The following is a 27,211-nucleotide window of genomic DNA, read 5'->3' as shown; positions in this document are numbered from 1 at the left end:
TAAAGAAAAAGGGAGGACTCCCCATGGCTCTGTGAGCTGATCAGAGATGCTGGAAAGGTCTAGAACACAACAAAAACCAAGGCTCTCTGCTGCTTTAGAGGCAGGACAGCCTGAGTCTAGGGAGGAAACTACCAGCTGGGACTAACAGAATAACAGAATTATTTAGGGCTTAACTGTAGCTTAGAGTTTTCCTACTATGGCTGAGCCGAACATGATACTGAAAATTATTTTGATAAATCAAGTAATCTAAGTGAAAACTGAGGAGCTAGATGGAATGATATGGCCAACCCCTGATTTAGGTGCTTCAACTCCCTGAAAATGATTTTTTGCCAAGCTGCCTCTATATCATTAAAATTATACATTCTTCACCCCTAGAAGGAATTTTTTATGTTCAGTATATTTTTATTTTTGATATTCAGATTTTTTAGATATTCAGTGTAAGTTAGTTCTACTCAAAGCTAATAAGAAAACCAACATTAGATTAAATGATGATTATTAACAGTAAATTAGTAAGAAGGGTACCAAATTCTACTTAGGCGTTTATTTCCATAGTTCTTGCTCCAGCTGTATGTCTTTTAAGAGAGTATGTACAAGGGGCAGCTGGGTGGTGCAGTGGATAGAGCACCAGCCCTGGAATCAGGAGGACCTGAGTTCAAATCTGGCCTCAGACACATAACACTTACTAGCTGTGTAACCCTGGGCAAGTCACTTAACTCCACTGCCTAGCCAAAAAAAAAAAAGAGTGTACCAATATTTGTGCTTTATTTGATTTTTTTTTAATGAAAATTGATGACTTAGTACGATAATTCCTCTGTTAGCCACATCTATGGGAAGTTTGGCTGTTCTGATTACAAGGCCATAACCAAGGGACCACCAGTTACCTGGTGAGCACATATGTTCATTGCAGACAAAGCACCTAAAAGAACCTAACTAACCTCCTAAGGGTCAAGTTGGCAAGAATGACAAATGCCATAGACCCAAATAACAATCAGAAAAATCCAAAAATCTCACTCTAAAATGCTGAAGGTCTTCTCTCCCTGGGAGCTGTGTCTCAAGGGTCAGGTGAACAATTTGGCTTTCCCAATGGTCTCTAGATTTAAACTCACAGACACTCGTGGACACACACACACACACATCCACACCTATGAGCGAGTAGTCAATTTTTTTAGCTCTCCATATTCACACCCCAATCAACAAACCCCATCTACAGACCTTTAAACGTATCTAACAAAAGCTAAAGAGATTCAGTTCTTGGTTCAAAATCACAGCATGTGAATGGTCCTAATCCTTTAAGGATCTTCTTTACAACATTACCTTCTCCACAAGTAAAGCCAATATTAACAGTCCCCTTGCCTCTCCCAACCATGGGCAGCTACATAGAGAAAATCCAGGATGTAGAATCCAGAAGACTTGAGTTCAAATCCTGCCTGGATGCTTAGCTACGTGAACCAAGGAAAGTCACCTAATCTTTCTATGCCTCAGTTTCCTCATCTGTAAAATAGGGATAATAAAAGCACCCACCACACAGCGTTGTTGTGAAGACTGAATGAGTTGAAAGAGCTTTACAAACCTTAAAACATAAATGCTAGCTATTATTATTACCATACGTCACCCTCATCATTTAGTCCAAGGGCTCATTTATTTGCCAAAAGAGATTTTAAATGCTTTCATTAACATCATGGCAAGCATATTCAGGAAAGCATTAGATGAGGTAGTTACCAATGTCTAAACCCAGCACTGAGCACATAGATTATCCTCTGAATCTATTTCCTAGAGTATAAACATCAGTAATACTAAGATATATCAGTGGAAAACAAATGTCTGTTGTCAAAGAGATATTGCTGTACACTGCAGACATGAAGAACACTAGAGGAAAGGCTCTGGCCACTTATTAATATCTATTTTAGAGAAAATGGTTCAAACATAAACAATTACAGCAAGGAGTCACATGATAACAGAAGATATATGAAAGGAAAATACTTTAGGGTATTTAGTCATGAATTACAAACCCTGATAATCAAACTTTATGTACACCTCCTACGGAACATAATTTTCACTTTTGGCCAGTCAAATCTTACAACGCTAATACATATTTCATGGGATGATCAGATCACATTTACTCTTCATTTTATTTATTCAAAGTAGAACTTCTGGAAAGAAATTTGTTGAAAATTACCCTAAAATGGCTTTGCAGCCTTTCATTGAAAGCATCAGTTGATATGGTCAAAAGTTGCTGTTTTCCAAAGATTCTCAGAATATGTGATGTTTAAAACTGATGAAAGCAAATAATGATTTAGTTAACGTATCAGCAGGATGGTTTTCACATAAAATATTCTACAGAAGAAAAAGTTGCCAGTTCCCAATAAAATACCATCTGGCAACACTGTCAGCTGTGGTTGGGACTCTTTGTCTCATAAAAAAAGTCCTGCCCTCAGAGCACATTTGCCTAGTTGGCTCTCATGTCAACTCTGTACTCCCCCAAGAAATTCTTCCCTCCTTCCCAGAAATTTTCACTTAGGCAATGAAGTACAGACAAGATAAATTACAGTTGCTTAGTTAGCCCTCCATAATGTGACATAACAGGCAGTCAACTCATCCATTCAGTTCCCCAAGTTCCATGTGCACCATATTGATTCTCCTAAGTACAACTATATGTAAGATACTATGCTAGGTGCTAGGCTCTGCCCTCAAGGAGCTTATATTCTACTTGGGGTAGAATTCTTGCTGTGTCTTTCAAGAAAGAAGGGATCAAGCTGTGATGAATGGAATCCATCTAAGCTCCCAAACAAAAGGCTCCCTGACTATTCTGCCTCTACTTGCCAACTCTCCTTGGAGACCATGCAGGGTATCAGAAGTTTTGTTTTAAATGTTATTTATTATACAAGTCTAGGTTCATTATTCATTTTGTTGGGGCACAGGTTCTAATAAAATGGGTAGCTAGGTGATGCAGTGGCCAGAGCACTGAGCCTGGAATCAGGAAGACCTGAGTTCAAATGTGGTTTCAGAAACTTACTAGCTGTGTGACCCTGGGCAAGTCACTTCACCCTGTTTGTCTCAGTTTCCTCACCTGTAAAATGAACTAGGGAAGGAAATGGCAAGCCACTCCAGTATCTTTGCCAAGAAAACCCCAAATGGGTTCACCAAGAGTCGGACACGACTGCAACAACTGAATAACAACTATGGGCAAGGCACTGGTGTAGACTGTGAAGATACAAAGACAACAAAAAACAGTGAGTCTGCCTTTGAGGAGCTAATATTCTACTCTGTGGGGTAGAGACACCATATATAAAGAGAGAAGTGTATACATGATGATTTAATGAGGAAGAAAGCTCCCCTTCCCATTTCTGAGTATTGTATTTTTTTTAAAATGTAGCTAATTATACTCTGATGATTCTATTGTATTTTGATTATCTGATTATTTCACTTGGGGGGATGGGAGGGAGATAGGGAAGCAGGTGGGTTTTCAACACAAGTCATTTTTGCAAAAGGAAGTTTTTGCTGTATAGGGTTGCACCAAGTTTTATACCTGACCATCTAGACACTGGCAGCACTTTCAGTTCGCTCGGCACTGATTCTCACTTGGTGGTCTGTACATTTGTGAAGACGTGGCATTACACTAAACACGAGCAGCCCTTGGAGTCAGAAGCCCATGGGTTCTAATTCAGACGCTGATTAGGTATGTGAGCACGGGCAAGTCCCTTAGAATCACAGAATCTCAGAAGCGGAAGGGGCCCGAGAGGCACCCTCGTCCAAACTCTACCCAAGAGATAAGTCCCCTCTGCCGCGACCGCTGCAAGCATCAGCTCCTTCATCTGAAAAATGAGAGTGGGGCTACGTGCACTGTCTCCCCACCCCACAGCGGGGTTGAGAGGAAAACACTTTGTGAACAATAACAAGGAACGTTTATGAGGTGGCTTATAGTTCCCAAGCAGAGAGTTAACATACATTATCTCATCTGATCCTCACGCTGAAAAGCACCATATGAATGTGAACACCGTTATTACACAACCGGCCTTCAGCTTTTTCTTGTGTATTTCCTCTATTCCCCACCCCCCTCCATTGGATCAGGACCTTCATGCGCTAATTATTTTGTGTCCCCCTACAGAGACTAAAATAGCACACTCCCCCACCCCCCCCACACACCCACGCACCCACGCACTCGCGAGTCTGCGTTTGGATATTGACTGACTCCCTCCTGCTGCTCCTTTTCATGGGCCCCCTTTATTCTACTATCCACATTTATCAAGTTCTATAGGTTACAAACCCAATCAGTGGCCAAGTGAGGATAGGAAATCAAAATTTCTGGCTCACAGTCCGGCACTCTGACCATTAATCCTCGCTGTGCTTATGCTTCCAGGTCCAGTTTTGCATGCTAAGACTCCAGGCATGGCCAGTACCGAGGCATCATTAGCTACCAGTCTGTCTTCTCAGCACAGACCTCCCGTGTCTATCCCAGTGTGACATTCTCGTTCTTTACTATGGGCTTGACGGCAGGCTCAGATTTAATGATTGTAAAGCACTTTGAGAATGCAGAGTGCTACATAATTGCTAAATCATAATTCCCAAATTGTTCTCTGCATGGCTGCTATGTGATTAACAGTCTTCTCTTCGGCTTTTTCTTTTTCTTTTCTTTCTTTCTTTCTTTTTTTTTTTGGTTAGCACTGTTCTTACACAAAAACCTAGCTCTAAAATCGTGATAAAGATTAGGCCCCCACAAAAGCTAATTGGAGTTTTGCCTGAAGAAGGACAGCAATCAAAAGCCTCAGGGCATAATACACAAATGATCCAATTGAACAGCATTAAGGGGAATTCATGTCCCTGCCTCTGAACTGTCAAGAACAGCCCCAATCTTCTGTAAATGCTTCTGGTAGTAAGATTAGCCAGCAGCCTTGACCCCATACTGCTGACTTCATCCTTTACATCAGCTATTATCCCCACTGGTACAGGAGGGGAAGCATCAGTCCAGGGGAATATTTAATGATTAAAACTGGTGGGAGTGGACCAGAGAGTCAATTTCACCAAGTGCTGAAGAGGGCAATGGGGAATGAACAAGGGAACAGGGAATAACCAGCTTTTCACATATATCGCTACCAGGAAATATCTTAAATGCTAAAGACCTAATTCATGTCATCATCAAAGTGTGACTTTGAGCTCACTGGCAAAGGGATGAATAATAGGATATGGTGGAAAGAGTACTGGACTTGGAGTCTCAGGACCTGAGTTTAAATCCCCCAAGTTAGTCACTTATTACCTGTGGAACTTTGGACAGGTAATTTAACCTCTCTGGCCCTCGGTTTCCTCATCTGTAAAATGAAAGGGTTTGACTAGATGACTTATAAGGTCCCTTGAAGCTCTAAATACAGGATCCTGTGACTGAAATTCAGGGGATAGAAGCAAAGGTGGTGCTTAGAAGAGAGGACAGAAGTCTCATGTAACTATAAGAAGTTTTATATTTATAAAGAAGGGTAACAGGGTTTTAGGCAATGACCAGAAAGAAATCTAGGACAGGTAGGGTGAGCTGAACAAAAATTCACTAACTCCCCTCTATACCTTTCTGGAGTTTATGCCCTCATAAATCATTACCCTATAGCAAACTAACCTTTTTCTTATTCCAGTCTACTTTTGATGCCTCTCTTTTGAGGAGAAAGTCTAGGAAATAAGACAGTGCCTATCTTCCTGATACATGCTCTTAGAGGGGAACACCTCATTATTTATGTTGGGGAGCAAAAGGAAAAGTAAAGATGGCAACGCTTGTTTGTTTGTTTTGTTTAGCGAGAGGCTTTTAATCAACAAGCATGGGAAATAGCTCCCTTATGAGGGAAGCACCTGGAGAAGGGAGGATGGTAATCCTGGGTTTTTCTGGAGTACCATCTCCCTACCCCCACCTCCAAGGTCAGCAGTTTTTCCATGTGTGCTTTCCTGGACCAAGGATCATTCCTCAAAGCTGCATAAATGGACAAGGTCAAAGTCCCAATGGAGCTAACTCATTCCCAGTCTTCTCCTACTAAAGGACTTCGAAAATGTGAGAGGATCCATCTGCTATCAATGGTTGGCTGCCTAAACAGAAGGCCTGTGTGTGGCTGGGTTAGCTCTGTGGTATCCTGGTGCCACGATGGTGGACATCACCTTCCTGCCTGCCACTGGTGATTTTCACTGAAGAGAAGAAAGATCTCTTTTTAACAGCTCTTCTTTTCACCAAAGACAATGTCCTCCTGCCTATGTTGGGGGCTGGGAAAAAGGAATGAAGGGGGTGGGAAAAAAAACCTTTGTTCCTCTGTCCAGTCCTGACAGTTTAATTAAACAGAGCTTGAGACAAGGTCGATAGGGTCAGGCATTCTTCAACAGTGCTGCTGCAAAATATCCGATCAGCACCATTTTAACCACCAGGGCCTAGTTAATGAGTTATGCTACTCCTTGCCGTGTAGAGATATAAATAAGGGGAAACAAATGCCCTGGGTCGCCCCCCCACCCCCGACTCTTTAATCACTAGCCCCTCATCCCTTTCAGGCCCTGGCAGAGACAAAAGGTCCATCTGGTCAGGACACACATTGGTTTTATGCTGAAAAAGGAATTCAGCCTCCAGAGAAGAAGTCTGCTACCTGTGATCTTCTGGGTGGGGAGGGAAATGTGATTATGAAGAAGAAGAAAAAGAGCAAGAAATATGGAAAAGGAAGGGAGAATATTTCTTCTCCTTGCCCCTCCCTACTTCCTGGCAGATAAATGAGGGTTAGGTTTCAATTAAGTTCTCTACAGTTTAAAGACTTCCAACTTGTCCATCTAACCCTAACCTTAACTCCTATCCAAATAAATAAAAATGATCTAAACATATTGGCAGACCTAACACACAGTCACAGCACAAGAATAGAATGTACAATTATATGGGGCCAATATCCTCTGGATCCAGGCAACCTGTCATGGGGATGATGACTCCACCTCCCACACGTCCTCATCTTCCTGCTGAAGAAAAAGATTCTGCACTAGATGTCAAACAGAAAAGGGTTCTCTATTCTCTCCCTCAGATCTTGCTTTCAAAGCCAAGGCTCGATGGTCATTCTATGAATGTGCCGAAGAAGAAGGAGAGGAAGAAGAAGGAGGAGGAGGAGGAGGAGGAGGAGGAGGAGGAAAAGAAAAGAAAGAGTTGGAGCAAGAACAAGAAGAAGAGAATTGAGGTACTGACCTGCCATGAGAAATTCAGGCAGCTAGAAAAATATGAGGGATAGGTTTCCCTTCAAGGAAGGGAGGGAGGGAAGGAAGAAGGGAGGAAAGCAGGAGGAAGGAAAGAAGGGGGGAGGAAAGAAGGAAGGGAAAGAGGGAGGATGGAAAGAAGGAAGGAGGAAAAGAAAAAGGAAGGAAATTTATTCAGTATCTACTATGTGCCAGGTATTTTTCTAGAATGCTGGAGATTAAAAAAAAAGTGAGACAATCTCTCTTCTTAAGGACCTTACAGTCTAGTAGGGAAAGTCAAAATATCCAAGGGAGTGATGACCAGAAAAGTAAGATTTTGTTTAGAAAGTAGCAGGAATTGTGAGGGGAACTATAGGGTATCAGAGCTGTCATGCCCTTTCCAGAAGCAATGGTAGTTACTATTGATTTGATTTGATTATTGTTCTCAAGGCAAGAGGGAACCGGGGGTGGGAGGGGAATGGAGGGAATGGTGGTACTTTATGACAGCAAAGAAGATGACAAGATATCCTAAGGTGTCCAGGGTGGATGGATGTGAGGTGTGGTCTAGGGTCACCTTAGATATAGTTCTTAAAGTCAATTTATACTCACTCATTCACTGGTCAATCAAGCTTAGCCCCAGAATGGAGGTCCAAACTGAGAGGATTAACTCCCATAGGGACAGAACGTGGTTTCTGGTCCAGAAAGAGTTGTTCTAGGTGGGGAGTGGAGCAGCAAAAAGGCAAGAGAGATGGCAAGACACTCCAAGATGTCCAAGGTGGATGGAATTCTATACAAATCCCTCCTACTTTGGCGAAGTAAGTTTTTCACATCAGTTCACCTCATACACTCAACAGAAACACACTAGATGCTCCATTTCCCTCTGGTGATGAGAATACTGTTCCATGCAGAAATTCCAAGATCACTTCCAGGGGTGTGCTGGAGCCAGCTCTAACCATTTGAGACAGCATTGTTAAATTTTCGGTTTGTGTTTTTACACCTCAGAAATCCAAAATCACTACAAATCAAGGCTTAGTTTCCTGTTTTGTTGATTAAGTCTAGACTTAACAAAGTGTGAATAATGCAATTTAAACTTAAAAGTATGTACACATACATACCTCCCTTTGTTAAACATTTACAGTCCCTGCTCTCCCTCCCTCCACTCCCTCTGTCCACATTGGGAATCATACCCTACCTGTGGGTGTTCTGCCCAAAGGAATATAAATTTTGATCACTAAAACCTAGCAAGATATCCTGGGGTTTACAGACTAAATTTCTTTTTATGGACCATGCCTTAAACCTGAATCTCTCTGGCTCTCATTGATTGGACAACAATAGGTCCCAGCCCAAGCCTCACTTGCTCATTGTTTGGATTCTGATGGCTCAGAGGGAGTGTAAATAGCAATTATTTCTGTTTTGACCAGAAACCCTGAAGGTCTTCCCCTCCCAGATTGATTTTAATTTTTTTTTTTGACTAGGTAAGAGAGGTCATTCTTTTGCCTCAATTTTACCTAGCCTTAATTACTGAATGGGTGTTGCCTCAGACAATTTGCAACGTGGGAAGGACCTCAGCTTAAAAAGGCCAAGGCCTCCCACTGCATCGGGGCCATCTCCAGTCATCCTGATCCATATCTAGCCACTGCACCCAGATGATTCCGGAGGAGAGAGTGAGGCTGGTGACTTTGCACAGCCCTCCCTCACTTAAATATAATTCACTCGCAAGTCATGACATCACATTCCTGATGTCATGGTCCTCTTCAAGAACTAAGGACAAACAATAGTCATACCCCTGGTAACCTCCTTGGAATCAAGAATGAATGAACTACTTCCACAAAAGAAAAGCTGGGAATATTATAGTCAAACCACTAAACAGAATTTCCACAGAGACAAGTACCCTTCTCCCCTACAACTACTCACCCCACCCCACCCTCCACCCCTCCTTAGAAGAATACTTTTATAATGTAGACCACCAGACAAATGCCATACAGACCACCAGACAAATGCCTCCATATTCTCTGGGAAAATCCAATGCTTCCTGACATGTTTTCTGACCTTTAACTGTAATCTGATCTTGTGGGCGGGCCACACCCATGAAGAAATGTTACGTTCATTGATCCACAATCAAATACTCACTCCTATGGTTCTGTGATCTTATTGACATTAATGTGCCCTCCAACAATGAGGCTCATAACCCACCCACCCGTTCCTATTCTGTGCGACGCCATCATGTTCTGCCATTAATTCACCAAAATAGGTCCACCCAAAGTGGTGCCGCAGTGCCGAGAGCACCAGGCCTGGAGTCAAGAAGACTTCTCTTCCTGAGTTCAAATCTTTCCTCACAGACTTACTAGCTGTATGACCCTGGGCAAGTCACTTAACCCCGTCTGCCTCAGTTTCTTCATCTGTAAAATGATCTGGAGAAGGAAACGGTGAGCCACTCCAGTATCTCTGCCAAGAAAACTCCAAATAGGGTCACAAAGAGTTGGACACGACTGAAAAACAACTCAAGAATAACAACAGTCTGTTTTGGCAGAGGGAGGGTCCTCACTGAGAGTTCCCTACAGCAATAAAATCAAAGGTGGGATAAAACACTAACAACAATTTTATATGTACAGAATGTTTTCAGGTTTGCAAAATGCTACCTTCACAAAGACCCTGTGAGGTAGATACTACTATCCCCATTTTACAGATGATAGAAACTGAGTCTCGGAGAAGCTAAGTGACTTAGCAAATGTTGACACAGCTGGCTTGCTTCTGAGCTCAGGACTTCTGACCAGCATTTGGTGCGCTTTCTATCAAGCCACACAGCCTCTCAAAATAAGTATAAAACCTACTGCTTTGGGGAAGCACTAAAGTCCAAGCTGGATCTGGCTAAATACAGTGATACCCCTTAGACACTGATACACCTCCATAGGCAATGTAAGCTTGTTTCAACCTCACCAAGAAAAGCAGCCTGGCTGTACTCCAAGGCAGCTTCAGACCCCAAGGGAGAGTCTCTCCCCCTCCCTCCCCCCAGTCAATGCCTCACACTAGTGAGACCTAGCGGAGCAGAGGAGCGAGCTCAGCAATGCCCTGGGGCTTGGAAAGCCTTCCACTCTAACCTCCAACCTGCCACTCTAATTTGCTTCATGATGGTAGGCAAACTATTTCCTTTACAGAAATTATAAGTTACCATTTCCCTTTCTAAAAAATAAAGGGATAAAACAACGTACTTTATAAGAGCTAGCCAAAAAACAAAGGAGTCACATGGATAAAGTATAATCAGAATCCAGGATTATTATTCATAAGAATACTAAAAGCAGGACCCCCAAACTCGGATTTTTCTGGGACTGCCCTCCACCTCCCAAATCCATTTTCATCCTGATTTAGTGAAATTGCTCAGGTACCAAGGCACCTCTTTCACACCAGAGAAGAAATGAAGTAGCATTAGAGTCACTTCAAAGCAGGAGAAAAGTCAACAAGGGGGTCCTCAGCAGAGAGAACAAATGTCCAGGAAACAAACCTTTGCAGATAAATGCCCAAGGGAACATTAACCAGACCATTCTGGCATGCTTCAGATTCAATGGGTTGAAAAAAGTTATATCGGACAAATAGAAATCCCCGTCATAGGGCTACTGGCCTTTCCAAGAAAACACCCACAACTTACAGGTAAAGTGATTGCATGAATCTCAAACTCACTAAGGCAGCTAGGTGGTGCAGTGGGTAGAGCAGTGGACCTGGAGTCAGGAAGACCTGAGTTTACATCCATCCTCAGATGTTTACTAGCTGGGGGACCCTGGGCAAGTCACTTCACCCTGTTTGCCTCAGTTCCTCATCTGTAAAATAAGCCAGAAACCACTCCAGTATCTCTGCCAAGAAAACCCCAAATGCAGTCATGAAGAGTTGGACGCGACTGAAACAAATGAACATAAACATTTTATGCTTTACAGGAGGAAGCATGGCATAGGAGAGACCAAAAAAAAAAATCCAAATTCAATCTAATAACACAAAGATAGAGGACATACAAGCAGAAGCAAAACTTGAGCCATATCAGTTGATGAGTTTGGAAACCATGCCCTACGTGCTGAAGAAACCGTGTTTAGACTAGTCTACTGATTTGACACTTGTCACATGATGCCTTATATTGCCAATTATCCTTTTACATATCTTTCCTATTATGTCATCTCAGTAAGTATAGAAACAATGGTATCCCCAGAATCTAGAATATTTATTGAATATATATTATATTGTAAATAATTATATATTATATATAAATAATATTTATTGAGTAGGAATTAAAGAAATATCTTTGTGTTGTTGATAATGAAGACAATACGGCAATCATAGTGATGAAGGGGATGGCATGATCTGCCTTTGAATGTTTATCTCAGGATTCGAGCTGGAAGAAAATCCATCTAGTCCAATCTTCTCATTTCACAGATGAGGAAACTGAAGCCCAGAGTGGTTAAATGACTCACCAAAGGCCACACCAAGTAGTAAGTTGGGAGAGCTATGCTTCAAACCCATATTCCCTGATTTCAAACGCAGTGCCCTTTCCATTACATCAGGCTACATTGCTATGTGAAGTGCCTTCACGGTCAACATTGTTCTAGGAAGCAGAAACAGACTGAAGTATAGTGGGTAGATATGGCAATGAGGAGGGCAGCTGTGGCTAATAGCCACTAGACCTACTGTGAAGAATGGCACATGACTGAGAATCTCACTTATAGGATTCGTGGAGGCCATGGGCAATTTTGCAGTATCCTTCCTAGAGCGTACAGTGTTTGTCTTTCTGTTATTGCCAAGTAACTGCTAAATATTTTCAAAGTGCAGGCTGTCTTGCTCCTAGAAGAGAAGGTAAGGGGAACAAAGGAATGTCTCTTTATTCTCCAGATTATCAGACAAAACAAATAAATTATTCTTTTAAAAGAATGATGGAATTACAAAGGAGAAAAAAAAACACACAAGAGAAAGAAGGAAATTCTAACCTGTGTCAGGAGGTTGTAAGATAGAAGAATATGACACCAAAGAGAATGGGGAAAAAAGATGACTCTATTTTAGAATTTGTGATAGAGAAGGACAGGAAAGACAGGAATAATCCATTCTACACTATAGATTTTGGCACAGTAGTTTTCAAAGGGTTGATTCCTATGGCCTAAAATTCTCCATGAATAAAGCTACCCTAGGAGGAATGGGAAGCTCTCCAAAATGAAATTCTGAACCCTCAAACAGACACAACTGCAATGAAGAAGAAAAGGGGGGAACCTGCCTAAAGAAACTGGTGTAGATGGACAGAGTACTCATCAGTTGGCTTAAACTTTTAAGACATGCATAAAAGATGAAGGCAAGGCAAGGCAAGGGCAGGTAATAGAGGATGACTACAAAGAGAGTCATAGACCTCCGTGTGACAAGAGCACCAAGGCTCAGTTTGTGGAAACTGGTAATGAATATTAAGGACAACAAAAAGCTTTTTCCTTTGCTCCATTGGATAAAGGAGGACAAAAAGGGGTCAAAGCAGGATAGAACTACTGCTTGGGGCGATTAGATGGTGATAACAGATGATAACAAAAGGTAGAACTACTCAATTCTTATGCTGTGAATTCTTCTGAGTTCTTTGAGAGTAATATTAATAGCTAGCATTTACATAAGGCTTTAAGGTTTGCAAAGCACTTTACAAATATCTCAAGAGTGATCTTCGGACTGGAAAGGATAGAACCAATAACTTTGAAAGCCATAAGAACTCTGATCAATGCAATAACCAGCTGTGATTCCAGAGAATGGATGGTAAAATACACCACTGACCCCCCCAACTCCCAACCCCTCCTCATAAAGAGGTGATGAACTCTCTGTCCCACAGAGAATGAGACATGGATTTTTTTTTAGACACAGTCAAGAGGAATTTGCTTTGCTTGATACTGCATATTTGTTACAAGGGTTTTGTTTTTATTTCTTTTTTTTTTCAGTGATAGCAGAGGTGAATGGAAAGGAAATTTTTGTTAACTGTAAAATTTTAACTAACAAGTTTTTTTTTTAAAATAAAGGTTAAGAGAGTTGAAACTTAAGGAAGTAGATATCATACATTTGACTACAAATCTTATCCCAAGGAACTAAAAGACACAGCAAACATGATTATCTCTTAAAGATCTGGAACAGCAGAAGAAGAACTGCAGATGTGTAGTTCAAATACTGACTCAATTTTTTTTTAAAGACAAAAATGAGAAGTCTGCAGACCATAGGCAGGTGAGTTCTACTTCAATTACTGGAAACATTGTAGGACACATTAATAAAAGAGACGGTTTGGAACCAGCCAGAAAAGGAACTGGTGAGCCAGCACGGCTTCATCAGGAGGTCATGCCTGACCAAGTTCACTTCCTTTTTTGACAGGGTTACTATTCAGAGAGCTCAAGAGAATGCTGTAGTCATAGTTTACCTAGATTTCAGTAAAACATCCAACAAAGTCTTCCATGCGGTTCTTGTGGATGAAAGGAGAGATGTGAGCCAAACAATTGTACAATTAGTGGAATCATTTTTAAAATGAGAATAATTGCACTCTCCTCATATAGGACTGCTGTGAAGAACATCACCCTGTAAACCTTAAAGCACTATAGAAATGCTAACTATTGTTTTCATTATTGTTGTTATTCAGGAACTGCTCTATGGCCAAACTCCAAATGTAGTCAATCAGTGAACGAGCATTTATTAATTACCTACAATGTGCCAGGTACAGAACTTAGTGCTGAGTATACCAAAAAAAAAAACAAAAAACCAAGGTAAAATCCAGTCTCGGTTCTCAAGTAGCTCAGTCTAATGGGGCAGACAACACTGATATCAATTTAGAGAGCTCCAGGAATCTGCTGGTCCTGTGCTATTTGACGTCTTAATCAGTGTCTTAGATGAAGGGAGAGACAGCTTGTTTGTCAAATCTGCAGGTGGCACAAAGCTGTGGAAGGATAGTTGGCACTCCAAATGATGGGACTGGAGAATATCTTGACAGGCTAGGCTGATGGGCTGATCCTAATAAGATGAAATTAAGGATCAGAGGTCTAGAATGGGTAGGGACCATAAAAAGCATCCAGTCCAACCCTGTGGACTAGATCTTACAGATGAGGAAACTGAGGCACAGAAAGGTGAACTGACTTCCCAAGGTCACATAGATAGCAAATATCAGGACTTAGATTTGAATTCAGGTCCTATGACTCCCTCATCAACTCCTTCTCTTGACATCCTAGCTAGGTGGCACAGTGGATAGGATGCTGGACCTGGAGGATGCTGGAGGATCTCAGTTCAAGTCCTGACTCAAATACTCATTAGCTGTGTGACCCTGGGCAAATCATTTAGCTTCTCTGGACCTCAGTTTCGTCATCTGTAAAATGGAGATAATAGCACTTAACTCTCAGGAGGATTCAGTGACATAATATTTGTAAAGCACTTTGCAAATCTTGAGGTGCTAGACAAATGCTAGTTTTTGTTATTATTATGATCCATCCTACCAGCCATATCTTCCATGAAATATTCCCAAATCTGATCTCATTTCACTTCCTACTCTTCTTTTAATACAAATTAAAAAATCAACCAATAATCTGTGGTGAGCACCCTTTTAGATTTTAATTCCCTTAAGGGGAGAAATACTATCTTATTTCTTCCCTTATATTTGTATTATTTCCCTTGTATTTTCTCTCATATTTCCCCAGAGCTAACACAATGTGTTACACATAACAAATGCATATGTAGGAATGCCTGGTGGGAAAGGATTAAAACATAAATGGGTCAAAGAAGGGCTTAGATAAACCTATAGATGATACAGTCTATGCAAAAACACTAAGGATCTGGGATACTGTCAAGCCGGGGAACTCCTTTTGCCAGATCAGACCCCAACTCTAAGTCCTAGGGAGTTGCTCATGACACAGAAAGGTTAAGGGACTTGCCCTGGGTCACACAGATACTATCAGAGGCAGAATTTGGACCCACATCTTCCTGACTTGAAGACCCAGATTCATAACAGGATATAAAAGGAAGTTAAGGGTGTCTGGTGTTTAATAGTCAAACCTATTAAAGCGGATATCATTAAGGACAACCACACACTCTCGTAATGCTTCCCTTATTTCTTCTATCATAGCCAGGAGGACTACGATAGAAAACCACGATGCCTCCTAAGTAGAAAGGATCATGGCCAAGCTAGCATTTGGGTTCTTGTTCCTATAAAAAGAGTTTGACCTTGGATTCCATGAGCGTTTCTGACCCGGTGAGATGCGATCTAATGGCAGGCGAGTCTAAGAAGAGCCCCTGAAGATGCATTCTTCACTGACTCCCCAACGCTCCCCACTTATTCTGCCAAAAACGACAAGAACAGAAGAATGTTCTAAGGAGGAAAAAAGGTTACTCACAGCCTTGAAAGCGCCTGGTTATTCTGGAAGAGTAGCTCTGGTAACAAGTGCAGATGGTTCCGGTTCAGTCGTCTGGAGAAAAAGAAAAAGTTAAAATAACTTAGTTTTTCAAAGGAAAAGAAGAAATTTGCTCCACAATAGAAAGAATATAGAGTTATCTCAACTCTTCCTAATAATGGGCTTATGTATATGTCCATGTACACACAGACTCCACTGCTGATTTTCTTCATTTTAGCATCTTGTGCCCTGTAGTGATTTTGTCATGAGGTACTCAAGAAAACCAACCACTCAACTGGCATCAGTCTAGTTAAAAAAAAAAAGTTAGTTATCTCTGGCAAACAACTAGACACTCGTGAAAAATGTGAATAACAGAATCAGAATCCAAAGGGGAGCAGTGTTGGTCACACCATCTTCTTGATCTCACACTCACTTTAGAAAGAATAGTATAATGGATGTGGATTTGGAATTCCTCATTAACTAGCCAGACCTTAGGATTCTACTGACCCTTGCCTTGACCATCAGGCAGGACCAAGAATTCAACATCTGCCCTGTTATCAGGTACAATCTCCAACTCCAACCCACCTCCAACACATATACTTCTTCACCTCTTGCTCAGGGACTTCATGATAAAACCAATGTTACCATTATTACTGTGGAAGAAGTAACAATCTACTTCTCTGTGGCTCCATGGAGAATCCCCACGAATCACTTCTGGCCTTAAGTTCCTTTCTCTGGCCATAATTCCAAATTCTTTCCTATCTGTATCACTGATGCCCTTATCCCACTCTACCCAAACCTACCTTTATGCCTTCTGGAACTCCCAACCTATTGTTAACCAACTAGTCCTCACAATAGATATGTGCTATATAAACGCCAGTTTCCATTATTAACTGAAACTCCAAAATCGTAAACCCTAAACACTCTGTCAATTCAGATAACCAAGCTTGCCAAAGACAATCTACACAGACTCACTTAAATTTGGGCAATTAGTGAGAAACAAGAGGGAAGGAAGGGAATTTAAGGCATATGTTCAAAAACATACACATCTACTTTTAGCAGTCCATTTAAATGACACTCATTTGTCATAGCATTTTTAAATGGGTCATCTTATATAAAGTTTTAATTTATCTGGAAAAATTACCAATATAGTTACAGTTCTCCCATGGGAAGAAACTCTTGAGTTCTATAAATATAACCTGACTAGGAAAGATAATCCAAGGGAGAAAAGCACTCTGTTGTGAGAGAAAGAATATGAGACTGGGAGTCCCGAGGCCTGGGTTCTACTCCCAGCTCGGTCACTCCCTAGCTGTGTGTGGCCTTGGGTCGAGCAAGGAAGCAAGCAAGCATTTATTAAGCACTTACTGTGTATGAGACACTCAGATAAGCATTGGTGATACAAAGATAAGAGTGAAACAATCTTTTTCCTTAAGGAACTTACAGTCTAAGAGAGAAAATAACATGTGTGTGAGAGATATATATAGATAGAGAGATATATGTATGTATGTATGTAGGTATACACATATACATACATATGAATATATGGTATATATAATAGAAAATATATTTTTTAAAAAACGGTGGTTTTAAGAGGGAGGGAAGGCTCTATCAGCTGAGGAAGATCAAGAAAAGCTTCATGTAGGAGGAGATAAAAGCTAGATCAAGTCATATTCCTTTTCTGGGCTTCAGTTTCCTCATCTATAAAATGAAGGGGGCTAGATTATCTCTAAGGTCCCCTTCTAGCTCTAACATCCTGTAATTCTATCAACAATTTCTGACTAGACCTTGAGGTTTGGACTCCTCCTTCCCTTTCTGAATTAATTAATTTCATGAAAACTTGTTATCTGCCCACATTTCAGCTTAAGGGATGCATGGTTTCATGTACAGGGACATCCCCTCTATTAATCTGCATCATAACCATGCTTTGCCTTGGCAGACAATCTTTATGAATTCTACAGCCAAAAATACTCATGATCCTGTGGCCAAACTTCAGGTAAAGAGCTTCTCTGAACTTAGACAGACAGGTCCCCGGAAGACAGACATGTGGTCTATCACTTGGTCCTGCTCAAAATCCTTCCAGCTTGGGAAGGCCTACCACAGCTTGTATTCTGCCAGCATAGCCTTTGATTATCCTGGATCACCACCATCCTACAACGATGCATCACAGCAAGATTTTTAGTGAAGGGCCATTTCTCCAAGACTGAGATTTTTTTAAAAATTCTTCACATTATACTTACAAAAGAAGGATAATGCAAAGAACAGCCCAACAGAATTGAAACTGTTCCAAAGGAGATAACTAAAACGATAAAGAGGCCCTCTGAGAAACATCTTCAAAAAAGGAATACCTTCTTATTTGGAAAAATCAAGATGAGAGTGTTCATGACTGAAGTCTATAAAATCATGATTATAGATTGGGAGGGATATAGGTTTATTTGTGACACCCCAGTATACTTAAACTATGGGCATCTACTGAACCTTAAATGTAGTTTAAAGGCAAATAAATGCCAATAAAGGGATTTCAGAAAGCGCCGCTTTATACCACGGACAATAAACTTCTAGGATTTGTTTTCACAAGAATCAGAAGAGGCTAATGATTTAAAGAGATATAAAAAGAGCTGGGAAATGAGTGGAAACTAGTCTCCCATCTGTATGACCTTGAACAAGTCTCCTTCTTTCACTTGAACCAGACAGATTCTAAGTTCTGTGATTCTATAATTCTAACAGAATGATAAAGAAAGTCGGGAATATATGAGGTGCATTCCTAACTTTTTCAGGTTGATTTCATTGAAGTCAACTACCTCCCCTGAAAAAAAAATGCCTCTTGGTATCATTGTTGAAAACCGAATACTGTACTTGGCCTAATACGGTATTTATGTTCTTTTTATTAAAAAAAAAATAAGCTTTCTTGATGCGTTATGTCTTTATATCATAGCTACTTCCAGACATAATGCCCAACACTATTAAGTAAGCTCTTTTATAATAGAGAAAAACAATTACACAATATCAATCACCTCAGTAACCATATCTGACAGTACATGCAACGTTCCTCGCCTGTAGTCTACTACCTCTCTCATAAAAGGAAGGAGGTATTTCCACATCTCTTTGTTGGACACCAAGTTAGTCATTATAATTACTCAGCACTTACTTTAATTTTAATGTCTTCTTTATTTTCATTGTCATAATTGTTATATATTTTGTTCCCTAGGTTTTGTTTATTTCACTCTGCATTAATTAAAACAACTCCCTCCCGTGTTCCTCTTAACTGTGAACTTCTATCCTATTCACAAAACTGCACAGGCTAACTGAGCCTGATATCTCCAGAAATAAGGGTGTTTTGAAATTCAAGGAACCATTCAATTCCATGTAAGTGTTTATTAAATTCTATTAAAAATTCAACACTATGTTAGGTACCATAGGGTATGCTAAAATGCAAAACATGGCCCCTGGCCTTGATTCAATTCAACAAGCATTTCTTTAGTTCCTACTATGTGCCAAGCATAGTTTGGCTCAAGGAATTTTTCATATAGTTTGAGCTATGGAACTCCAAAACAGTATTAGAATATGTGAACAATTAAGAAAACTCAAAAATGGTTTTCTTAATTCCTTCCAGCAACTACAAAATCATATGGCCATTGGCAACTAGCTGACCTTAAGGCAGTAATCACCTTGTAATCAACTCCAGGAAAATAACCTGTCATCAGCTACACAAGGCAAGTCAGAACCTCTAACCCAGAGATCACAAAGGTCCAGTCAGGCACAGATGTTATGTTTATGACTATCCCTTCCTACCTGCCTGTCAGTAAAAAGGGTTTGTTCCAATGGTCTTTCTTCGAAGGGGAAAAAAAAAAAGAGTCATTTTGGAAGGGAAAAAAAAAAGATTTTTGTACACTCCAAAACAATGGGAAAAGACAGCTTCACGCCCCTTAACCATTATATAGTAACTGACAACAAAGTATTTCAGTTTCTGGTCACTTCTTCCTTCAACCGCAATGCTTTTTTTCTCACACAATCCCTAGTAGTAGAGATCAGACGATGATTCTTATTTTCAAATGGGAGAACTACGGCCCAGAGATGTGAAATGATTTGTCTGGTGCCACACAACTAATTCAGAAGGAATTAAATTATCTCCTCTTCCTCTCTTCACACACACACACACACACACACACACACACACTCTCACTCTCTCTCTCTCTCTCTCTGAATAGTTTCTTCCTCCAGATTTCTCTTTCATGTTACTTCTCTTAAAAAAGGTGGTTAGTCATAACTCTTAAGTATTCCTAGGTCAGATCAGTGAAGAGAAAAGTTGGAAAAGGGAATAGAAAAGAGTCCCTAGTACACCCGCTGGCAGTCCACCACAGACCATGTCAGGAGGTGACTGAAAACAAAACCCATCTCTCTCCTATCAGGTCTCTGGTTGATTGGGCCCTCAGCTGTTTTGGAAGATGTTTGTTGAGGGTTGTTTTCTTCTAGCCATCCTCCTCCTCAAGTCTAATCATACTGGCCAACTCCAACATTTGAAGTCATTGTGTCATTTGATAACACATAGGACCCACCTGGAAGACCTCCCTACCCACTGCCACAGTTGCTTAAGAGGTGGTTAAGGGAACTACTCAACAACAATTTGAATAGGCTTCCATGTTCCCATTGCTGCCCCTGCTTTAAAGAGAAGCAAAGCACGTGTTGCCTCCAGGCTACTGATGCCAAAGACCTCTCTGCTGAACCGGTGACAAAGTGAACAGAGGAAGACACATGCAGGGTCAGTCGATGTTCCTATATCCCGCCCCCATCACTGCCTGGCTGAGCTGTCAATCAGCATCATGCCAAACAGCAAGGATATGATAGCCAATTAAAACCATTGCTAGATGACTCAGTCCTAACTGTCAGCTAAGCCATTATCAATTGTGAGGAGAGAAATGTATTTGGAAATGACAGCAATGTATTTTAAAGTGCATCAATAAAACATTAAACAAAACTGGTGGGAAGGAAAAGGAACGGTCTCCTCCTATTATATTTTTTTTACAAGCCTCAGATATATGGCTGGAACACCAAGAGTAAAAAATTAACGCATGGAGTCCTGTGGACATCCAACTTCTCCCCCATCCTTGTGCCCTGTGGATACTCACAGTCTCTCCAGCTCCCTCATGTCATCAAAAGCTCCTCGCTCCACTGCTCCAATCTGATTTTCCATCAGTTGTCTGGTGAGGCAAAGAGACAAAGGCTGCTCGAGGTCAAGGACTTCAAGAAATAGGAGGCAAATTCAGACCAAGATACTTAGTGAAGGAATGATAAAGAAAATACACAATCCAGGGGCGTCCTATTAAGACCCTTCTTGAGTAGATAAGATTTCCTTGAAATCTGGTGAATTCAAAATGGAGGTTTCTTCCCAGAACCAGACCCTGCTACATAAATGCCTCCTCCCCTCCCCAGACCTGCCTCATTGGAAACGGGCACCCCTATGGCATAGAGCCATGCATCCACCAAGCTACCAGATTATCTTTCCAACAACACAGCAAAGGAAAACCCTAGTTTAGTCTGCAGTGAACATGGGGCATGGGTCTATCATGCGCTGGCATGAACGTCCATCCCAGCAAAGCCTCCAGCACCAACCCAGAGGGCACACGTCCAGGCAGCAGAACAGCAAGGACAGTATGCTGCAAGTGGGCAAAGGATTGTGCCAATTGTGCAGAGCTTACGAGGGCAGAAAATGCACTGGCAGCTGGCAGACATCACACAACCCACCCACTGACCCCGTCTGCTTTGGATGAAAATGAGACACCTACGTCAAATCATCACTACCCATACACAAGCTCTTGGTTTTGTTCTTTATTTTCCCCATGCCCTCCCTGATCTTGTGTCCCCCTATATCCCAAATGAAAGGAGGCAAGATTTCAAGGCAATGATGAGCCTACAACAGCATCCTTGCACTTGGCACGAAAGTTTAACAGGTCTCCTGCTTTTCTATGTCCCACCTCCTACTGCCATGTTTATAAAGAAATGGCAGAAATGGAGGATGGGCCCATGGTCTTCAATTTTCCTTGCCCTTTCCCTTGCTCTCATGATTGAAGCTGAGGCAGTCAGGGGGATCAGTGGAAAGAATACTGGACTTGGAGTCAGGAAAATTTAAATTTAATTCCCAACTCAGATATTTACTAGCTGTGTGACCCTGGTCAAGTGAGTTCAATCTTTCCCTGCCTCAGTTTCCTCATCTGTAAAATGAAGGGGTTAGACTCTAAAGTCCCTTAAATCTATAAATCTGGGGCAGCTAGATGGCACAGTAGATAGAGTTCCCGCCTTGGAGTCAGGAGAACCTGAGTTCAAATCTGATCTCAGATACTTGACACTTACTAGCTGTGTGACCCTGGGCAAGTCACTTAACCCTGACTGCCTCACCAAAAAAAAAAAAAAAACAAACTATAAATCTACAATCCCGTGATCTTACAATGTTCAGCTGGGCTCCTCATGCCCCCAGATATATTTGTGCCCTGGTTGTAGTTGTCCCCATTTACAAATGTTTGGCTGTATCTGACATCTGTCACCTTGGTGATTCAAAAATACATCGCACCTGGTCTCCATTGTTCCTGAATCAGAGATATATGGGTCAACTTTATGGAGCTCACAGCCATAGAATGTCAGAGCTAGAAGAGACCTTCATTGTTATCTAACATCATGGATTTCAACCTGGAAGAAACTTCACAAGCCATCCTCACAAGCATCTGCTCTGACCCCTCCATTTCACAGATGAGGAGACAGAAGAGCAAAGAAGTTGAGTGAAGGTCACACAAGTAGCAGACATCAGAGGTGAGATTCAAACCCAGGTCTTCTGATTCTTGACCACTCTATTACAATGGCTCCTAGGATCACCAGACCATAGATTTAGGACCTTAGAGGTTTGTTATCTCACAGGTCTCTAGACACAGAGCCAGATGGGTCTCTGAAGTTATCTAGCCCAATTCCCTCATTTTATATAGAGGATCTGAGGGAAAGTAGCTTTCCCAAGGTCATACACACAGTGAGTCAGCAATAGATTAGGACTAGAAGCTGGGTCTCCTGACTCATAGGCCAGGATTCTTTCAAACGGCGTTGAATAAAGTTCCTGTAACATGTAATTTCTAGTCCCTTGATATAGGATAAGACTGAAAAGGATAACTACTGGGGCTTGGAGGCTTCAGAGGTACAAAAAAAGAGATTTTTCTCCATTTTCCCATCTCATTGCCTTGACTGTAAGCCCTTTGGAGAGGCTCACCACGTGAGCCACATTAGAATGGCTCAAGTGTCCTTGCTAGTTCTCTGCTGCTCTGGGTCAGGACCTTGCCCCTTAACAGAACATTATCCCATCTCACTTCTATGGTCAAAGTTGACACCGGTAGTCCTTCAGCAAAAGTGCTGAGGCCAGGCAAGGAAATGGAGAAAGGGGAGGGGGACTTGGGAGGAAGGCAAAGAAAGGAAAACACTCACAACACTCGAAGCTGCTTCAGTCCTGCAAAGTCATTCTTGTGGATCCGAGTGATGTTATTCCCGTTGAGTTCCCTAGGGGAGCAAAGAAGAAAGAACATTCGGTGAGCAGACTAGAGTAAGGACACACTACTTGGGCTTTCCTCCAGAACCATACTGCCCAACCTATGCCTGCCATCTGTTAAATAGGACACTGTGTTTCCCAATTGATGTACCTGAAGATATAAGTGTAGCACATAGTAAGTGGCATTTTGTGAGTTTTCTTTGCATTTCCCTGTCTCTCTTCATTCCTTTCTCCAAATCTTCCTTCACATGGGGCCAAAATAATCATTCTAAGGCAGAGTTCTGATCATTTTACTCCCCAGCTCAAAAATTTTCAATGGCTCCCTATTGTACATAAAATAAAACTCAATATCCTTAGCCTGATATTTAAGGTCTTCCACAACCGGCCTTCGGCTAACTTTCCAGCCTTGTTTCATATCTTCATTTTCACGTACTCTGCGTCCAGCCAAATTGGACTCCTAGCTGTTCCCTGAACTTCACACGCCATCCCCTGCCTGTGTGTATTTGGCACTTCACCTAAATATAGGGGAAGCCTTCCTCTCCTCCACCTTCCAGAATTCTGCCTCAACAAGTCACTGTCCCACTTACCCATCTTCATTTGCCCACAGTGGCCTGTGTAAATGATGGAACTGGTACATCCTTCCTGCAACATTTTTCCATTGGTTCTGATCCTGATGTGTAAGTGTCTACTGAATAGATGGATATACTGTAGTAGAAAGAATTCTTGACTTGGAGTCAGTGTGTGACCTTGGACAAATTATATCACTTTTCTGAACTCTAGCTTCCTGAAACAGGAATGATGACTGCTGTAGCACCTATCTCCTAAGGTTGTTATGAGGACCAAATGACATAATGTATGTAAAGTACTTTGCAAATTCAAAAGACCTATAAAATATCAGTTTTTATTATTATTACTACCTGTCCTTTCTTTCAGACTAATGTAAGTCTGAGGCCGCTAGGTGGCGCCATGGATAGCACTGGACTTGGAGTAAGGAGGACTCATCTTCATGAGTTCAAATCTGGCCTCAGGCACTTACTAGCTGGGTGACCCTGAGCAAGTCACTTAACCCTCTTTGCCTCAGTTTCCTCATCTGTAAAATGAGCTGGAGAAGGAAACGGCAAACCCTTCCAGTATCATTGCCAAGGAACCCCCAAATGGGGTCATGAAGAGTTGGACACAACTGAATAACAACCACCACAAGATAACCTACCTCACACTGATACTGTGATGTTCAAATGATGTTAGGATGCTCAAATAATGTATTTAAACTGCTCTGCAAAATTTAAGTACAATAAAAATGTCAGCTTTTATTGTTAAGTATGATAACTGGGATTTCAACTTAGGTTCATTAATGACTTAATTGATTTCTCATTGAGATTGGTCTATTAAGGGTATCTGTTTCCAGTTGTGTCAGATTGGGTGTTTGCTATTTTTTGCAGATATTCTTCTATTTCTGAAGTTCTAAAATTTATTAGCATAAATCTTTTCTTAAGTTTACTGCATACATTATCATGTCCCCTTTATGTTTCTAATTCTGGTAACTGAGTTCTCTCTTTTTAAAGTTTTAGGGTTTTTTAAATCAACTTTCTTGATTATACAAATAAGTCATTAGTCTTATTTCAATTGTTCTTTTGTTTTCCATTTTATTAATTTCTGTTCTAATTTTAATAATCCTCTTTTTCAATTTTCCTTTTGGTGTATTACTTTGCATATTATCTACATTCTTTAAATGCAGACCTAATTTGTTAATTCATTCTTTGTCTCTCTTGCCAATCTGGGGATTCAAAGCTATAAATTTGCCTCTAAGCACTGAACTGGCTGCCTACATTGAGAAATGTGGTATTTCTGTTGTCATTATCTTTGAAGGTAATCTGCTATTATTAAATCCTTTTTTAACCAAAGCATTAATAAATCGCTTTTTAAAATCTCACGAAGATCTAGGCATTGATCATCTATCACTGTTTACTCCTAGTTTTAATATATTAAGGTCCATTAATGTATTCTAAATTTATACCTTTCCAAATTTGCTTATGACTTTACTCTGGCCAAGAACATGATCCATTTTTATAAATGTTCCATGAATGCTTAAAAAGAAATAGATATTCCTTGCTTTGTCCATTAAGTTCTCTACATATGTCTATTAAATCTCCATTTCTCAATCAAGAGTATTGTCACCAGCTCTGTTCTTGGCACAGTTGTTGGCACATAATGCCATTTATTCATGTTGCCTACGGAATACATGTCTAATACAAAAAGATGTACACAGATATAATCAGAGATGTCTCTGATTATATCTGTGTACATCTTTTTGTGCTAAGCACTGAAAACATATTTTTTAAAGGTAGAGTTCCTGCCCTTAGGGAGCTTACATTCTAATAGCAGAAGATAATACATATAGGGAAATAGAGACCAGGAGTAGGGTTTTGTTCATACCTGGAAGAGGTATGAACCTTCAACAGGTATGAAGATTGAGTTCTCAGGTCCAATGCAGAGTCCAAGTGGGGAAAAGTACATCAGCTGCTGCATTACATTTTGCATTCATTCTATGCCCCTTTTTGTTGTTAATGGGGGAGGTCAATTCATGTAAATGTAATCCTGCAATTGTCAAATTTGACATCTACTTTTTTTGTCTTAGAAATGTAACAGGATATTAGATAAAAGAATAAAACTTTATTTTGCTATTTCTATTATTAAAGCAATTTCAATGAAAGAATGTATCTATATATATATATATATATATATATATATATTTAATTCCTGTATTTTGTGCTTTGAACTCTAAATATCTTTAAAATGGGCAGCTAGGTGGTGCAGTAGATTAAAGTGCAGGGCCTGGAGTCAGGAAGACCTGAATTCAAATTCTCTCAGATACTCACTAGCTGTGTGACCCTGGGCAAGTCATTTAACCCGGCTTGCCTCACCTTCCTCATCTGTAAAATGAGCTGAAAAAGGAAATGGCAAACCAACCTAGTACCTTTGCCAAGAAAACCCCAAAGTGGGGGGGGGGGGGTCACAAGAGTCTGACATGACTGAAACAACTGAACAACAATAATCTCTAAAAGAGAGGTTCTTAACCTGGGATACATGGATAAATTTTAAGGGGTCCTTGAACTAGGATATAAAAAAATCTTTGTTTTCACTAACATCTAACTGAAAAATAGTATTTCCTCCAATTATTTAAAAATATTAGGGGCAGCTAGGTGGCGCAGTGAATAGAGCTCTGGCCTTGGAGTAAGGAGAATCTGAGTTCAAATCCAGCCTCAAACACTTGACACTTACTAGCTGTGTGACCCTGGGCAAGTCACTTAACCCCAATTGCCTCACCCAAAAAGATATATATATATAAGTATATATACACACACATATATTATTCTGAGAAGTCCATAGGTTTTACAAGACAACCAAAGGGGTCTAGGACACAAAAGCAGGTTAAATATGCTCTACTCTAAAACTACCCTGCCTTCCTAACAAAGATAGGAACTTCACCTGGGGATGGCCACCAATCCCAGCTCTTCTCCAGTCATTTACCTGGCTTTACTTTGTTCCCTTTGCTTATCTGTAAATTCCTCTTGATTATATACCTTTATTTCCGTTCAATCGTTTTACCTCTCTATTGTCTTCTCCGCCCCCAAGGTCAGCTGTATCATTCCATAAATTTAATCAATAATGTAGTTATTTTTAAGTGCCCTATGGAGGTTCTTTCATTAAGATAACAACAATTCGATCACAACTGAAAAACAGCCGCTGTTCCAAGTATTTAGCTTTCCTGGTACAGCTCAATTCCAAAAAGCTCTTTTGAAATATGGTTTTTCCTCCATAAATACTTTGAGAACCTTCTGGGTTTTAAATGTCCATCCTTTGTTTTTCAATGGAATTTAGACAGCTAGGGATTTATTTCTGGAATTAAGGCCCATGTTTAAAAAATTTATATGTCATATTCTAACTTTTTTAACCATTTCTCGTTTTTTAAACAATCTTCTGAGACCCTGACAATAGTTTTTGATAGGTTATCTGTTTCTTCCTCTGGGTGGCTTGAAGAGATTTTTCTCTTGTCATTGTGGTTTTGAAGTTTGATCATGATGTGTCTAGGTGAATTGAATGTTAAATTTTTCTTTATCAGCTTCCTGTGAATTCTATTTACAGAGTGTATTTGGCTTTGACACTTTAAAAATGC

General features: G+C 40.6%; 1 protein-coding gene across 1 annotated transcript in view; it reads right to left on the bottom strand.

Moving 5' to 3' along the window:
* Positions 1 to 27,211, bottom strand: part of SLIT1 (slit guidance ligand 1) — a 241,458-nt gene that overhangs the window by 199,015 nt on the left and 15,232 nt on the right. The window contains exons 2-4 of the mRNA XM_027859881.1: positions 22,977 to 23,048; positions 20,645 to 20,716; positions 15,525 to 15,596 (exon numbers count right to left, since the gene is read on the bottom strand). Of these exons, the coding sequence (XP_027715682.1) occupies positions 15,525 to 15,596; positions 20,645 to 20,716; positions 22,977 to 23,048 (216 nt within the window). The remainder of the gene's footprint in view (positions 1 to 15,524; positions 15,597 to 20,644; positions 20,717 to 22,976; positions 23,049 to 27,211) is intronic.

The sequence above is a fragment of the Vombatus ursinus genome, unplaced genomic scaffold (genome assembly GCF_900497805.2).
Source record: "Vombatus ursinus unplaced genomic scaffold, bare-nosed wombat genome assembly UNPS02000749.1, whole genome shotgun sequence".
Classification (NCBI taxonomy): domain Eukaryota; kingdom Metazoa; phylum Chordata; class Mammalia; order Diprotodontia; family Vombatidae; genus Vombatus; species Vombatus ursinus.
Note: the sequence above shows the minus strand (reverse complement) of the source record. Positions and strands in the feature narration are given on the sequence as shown.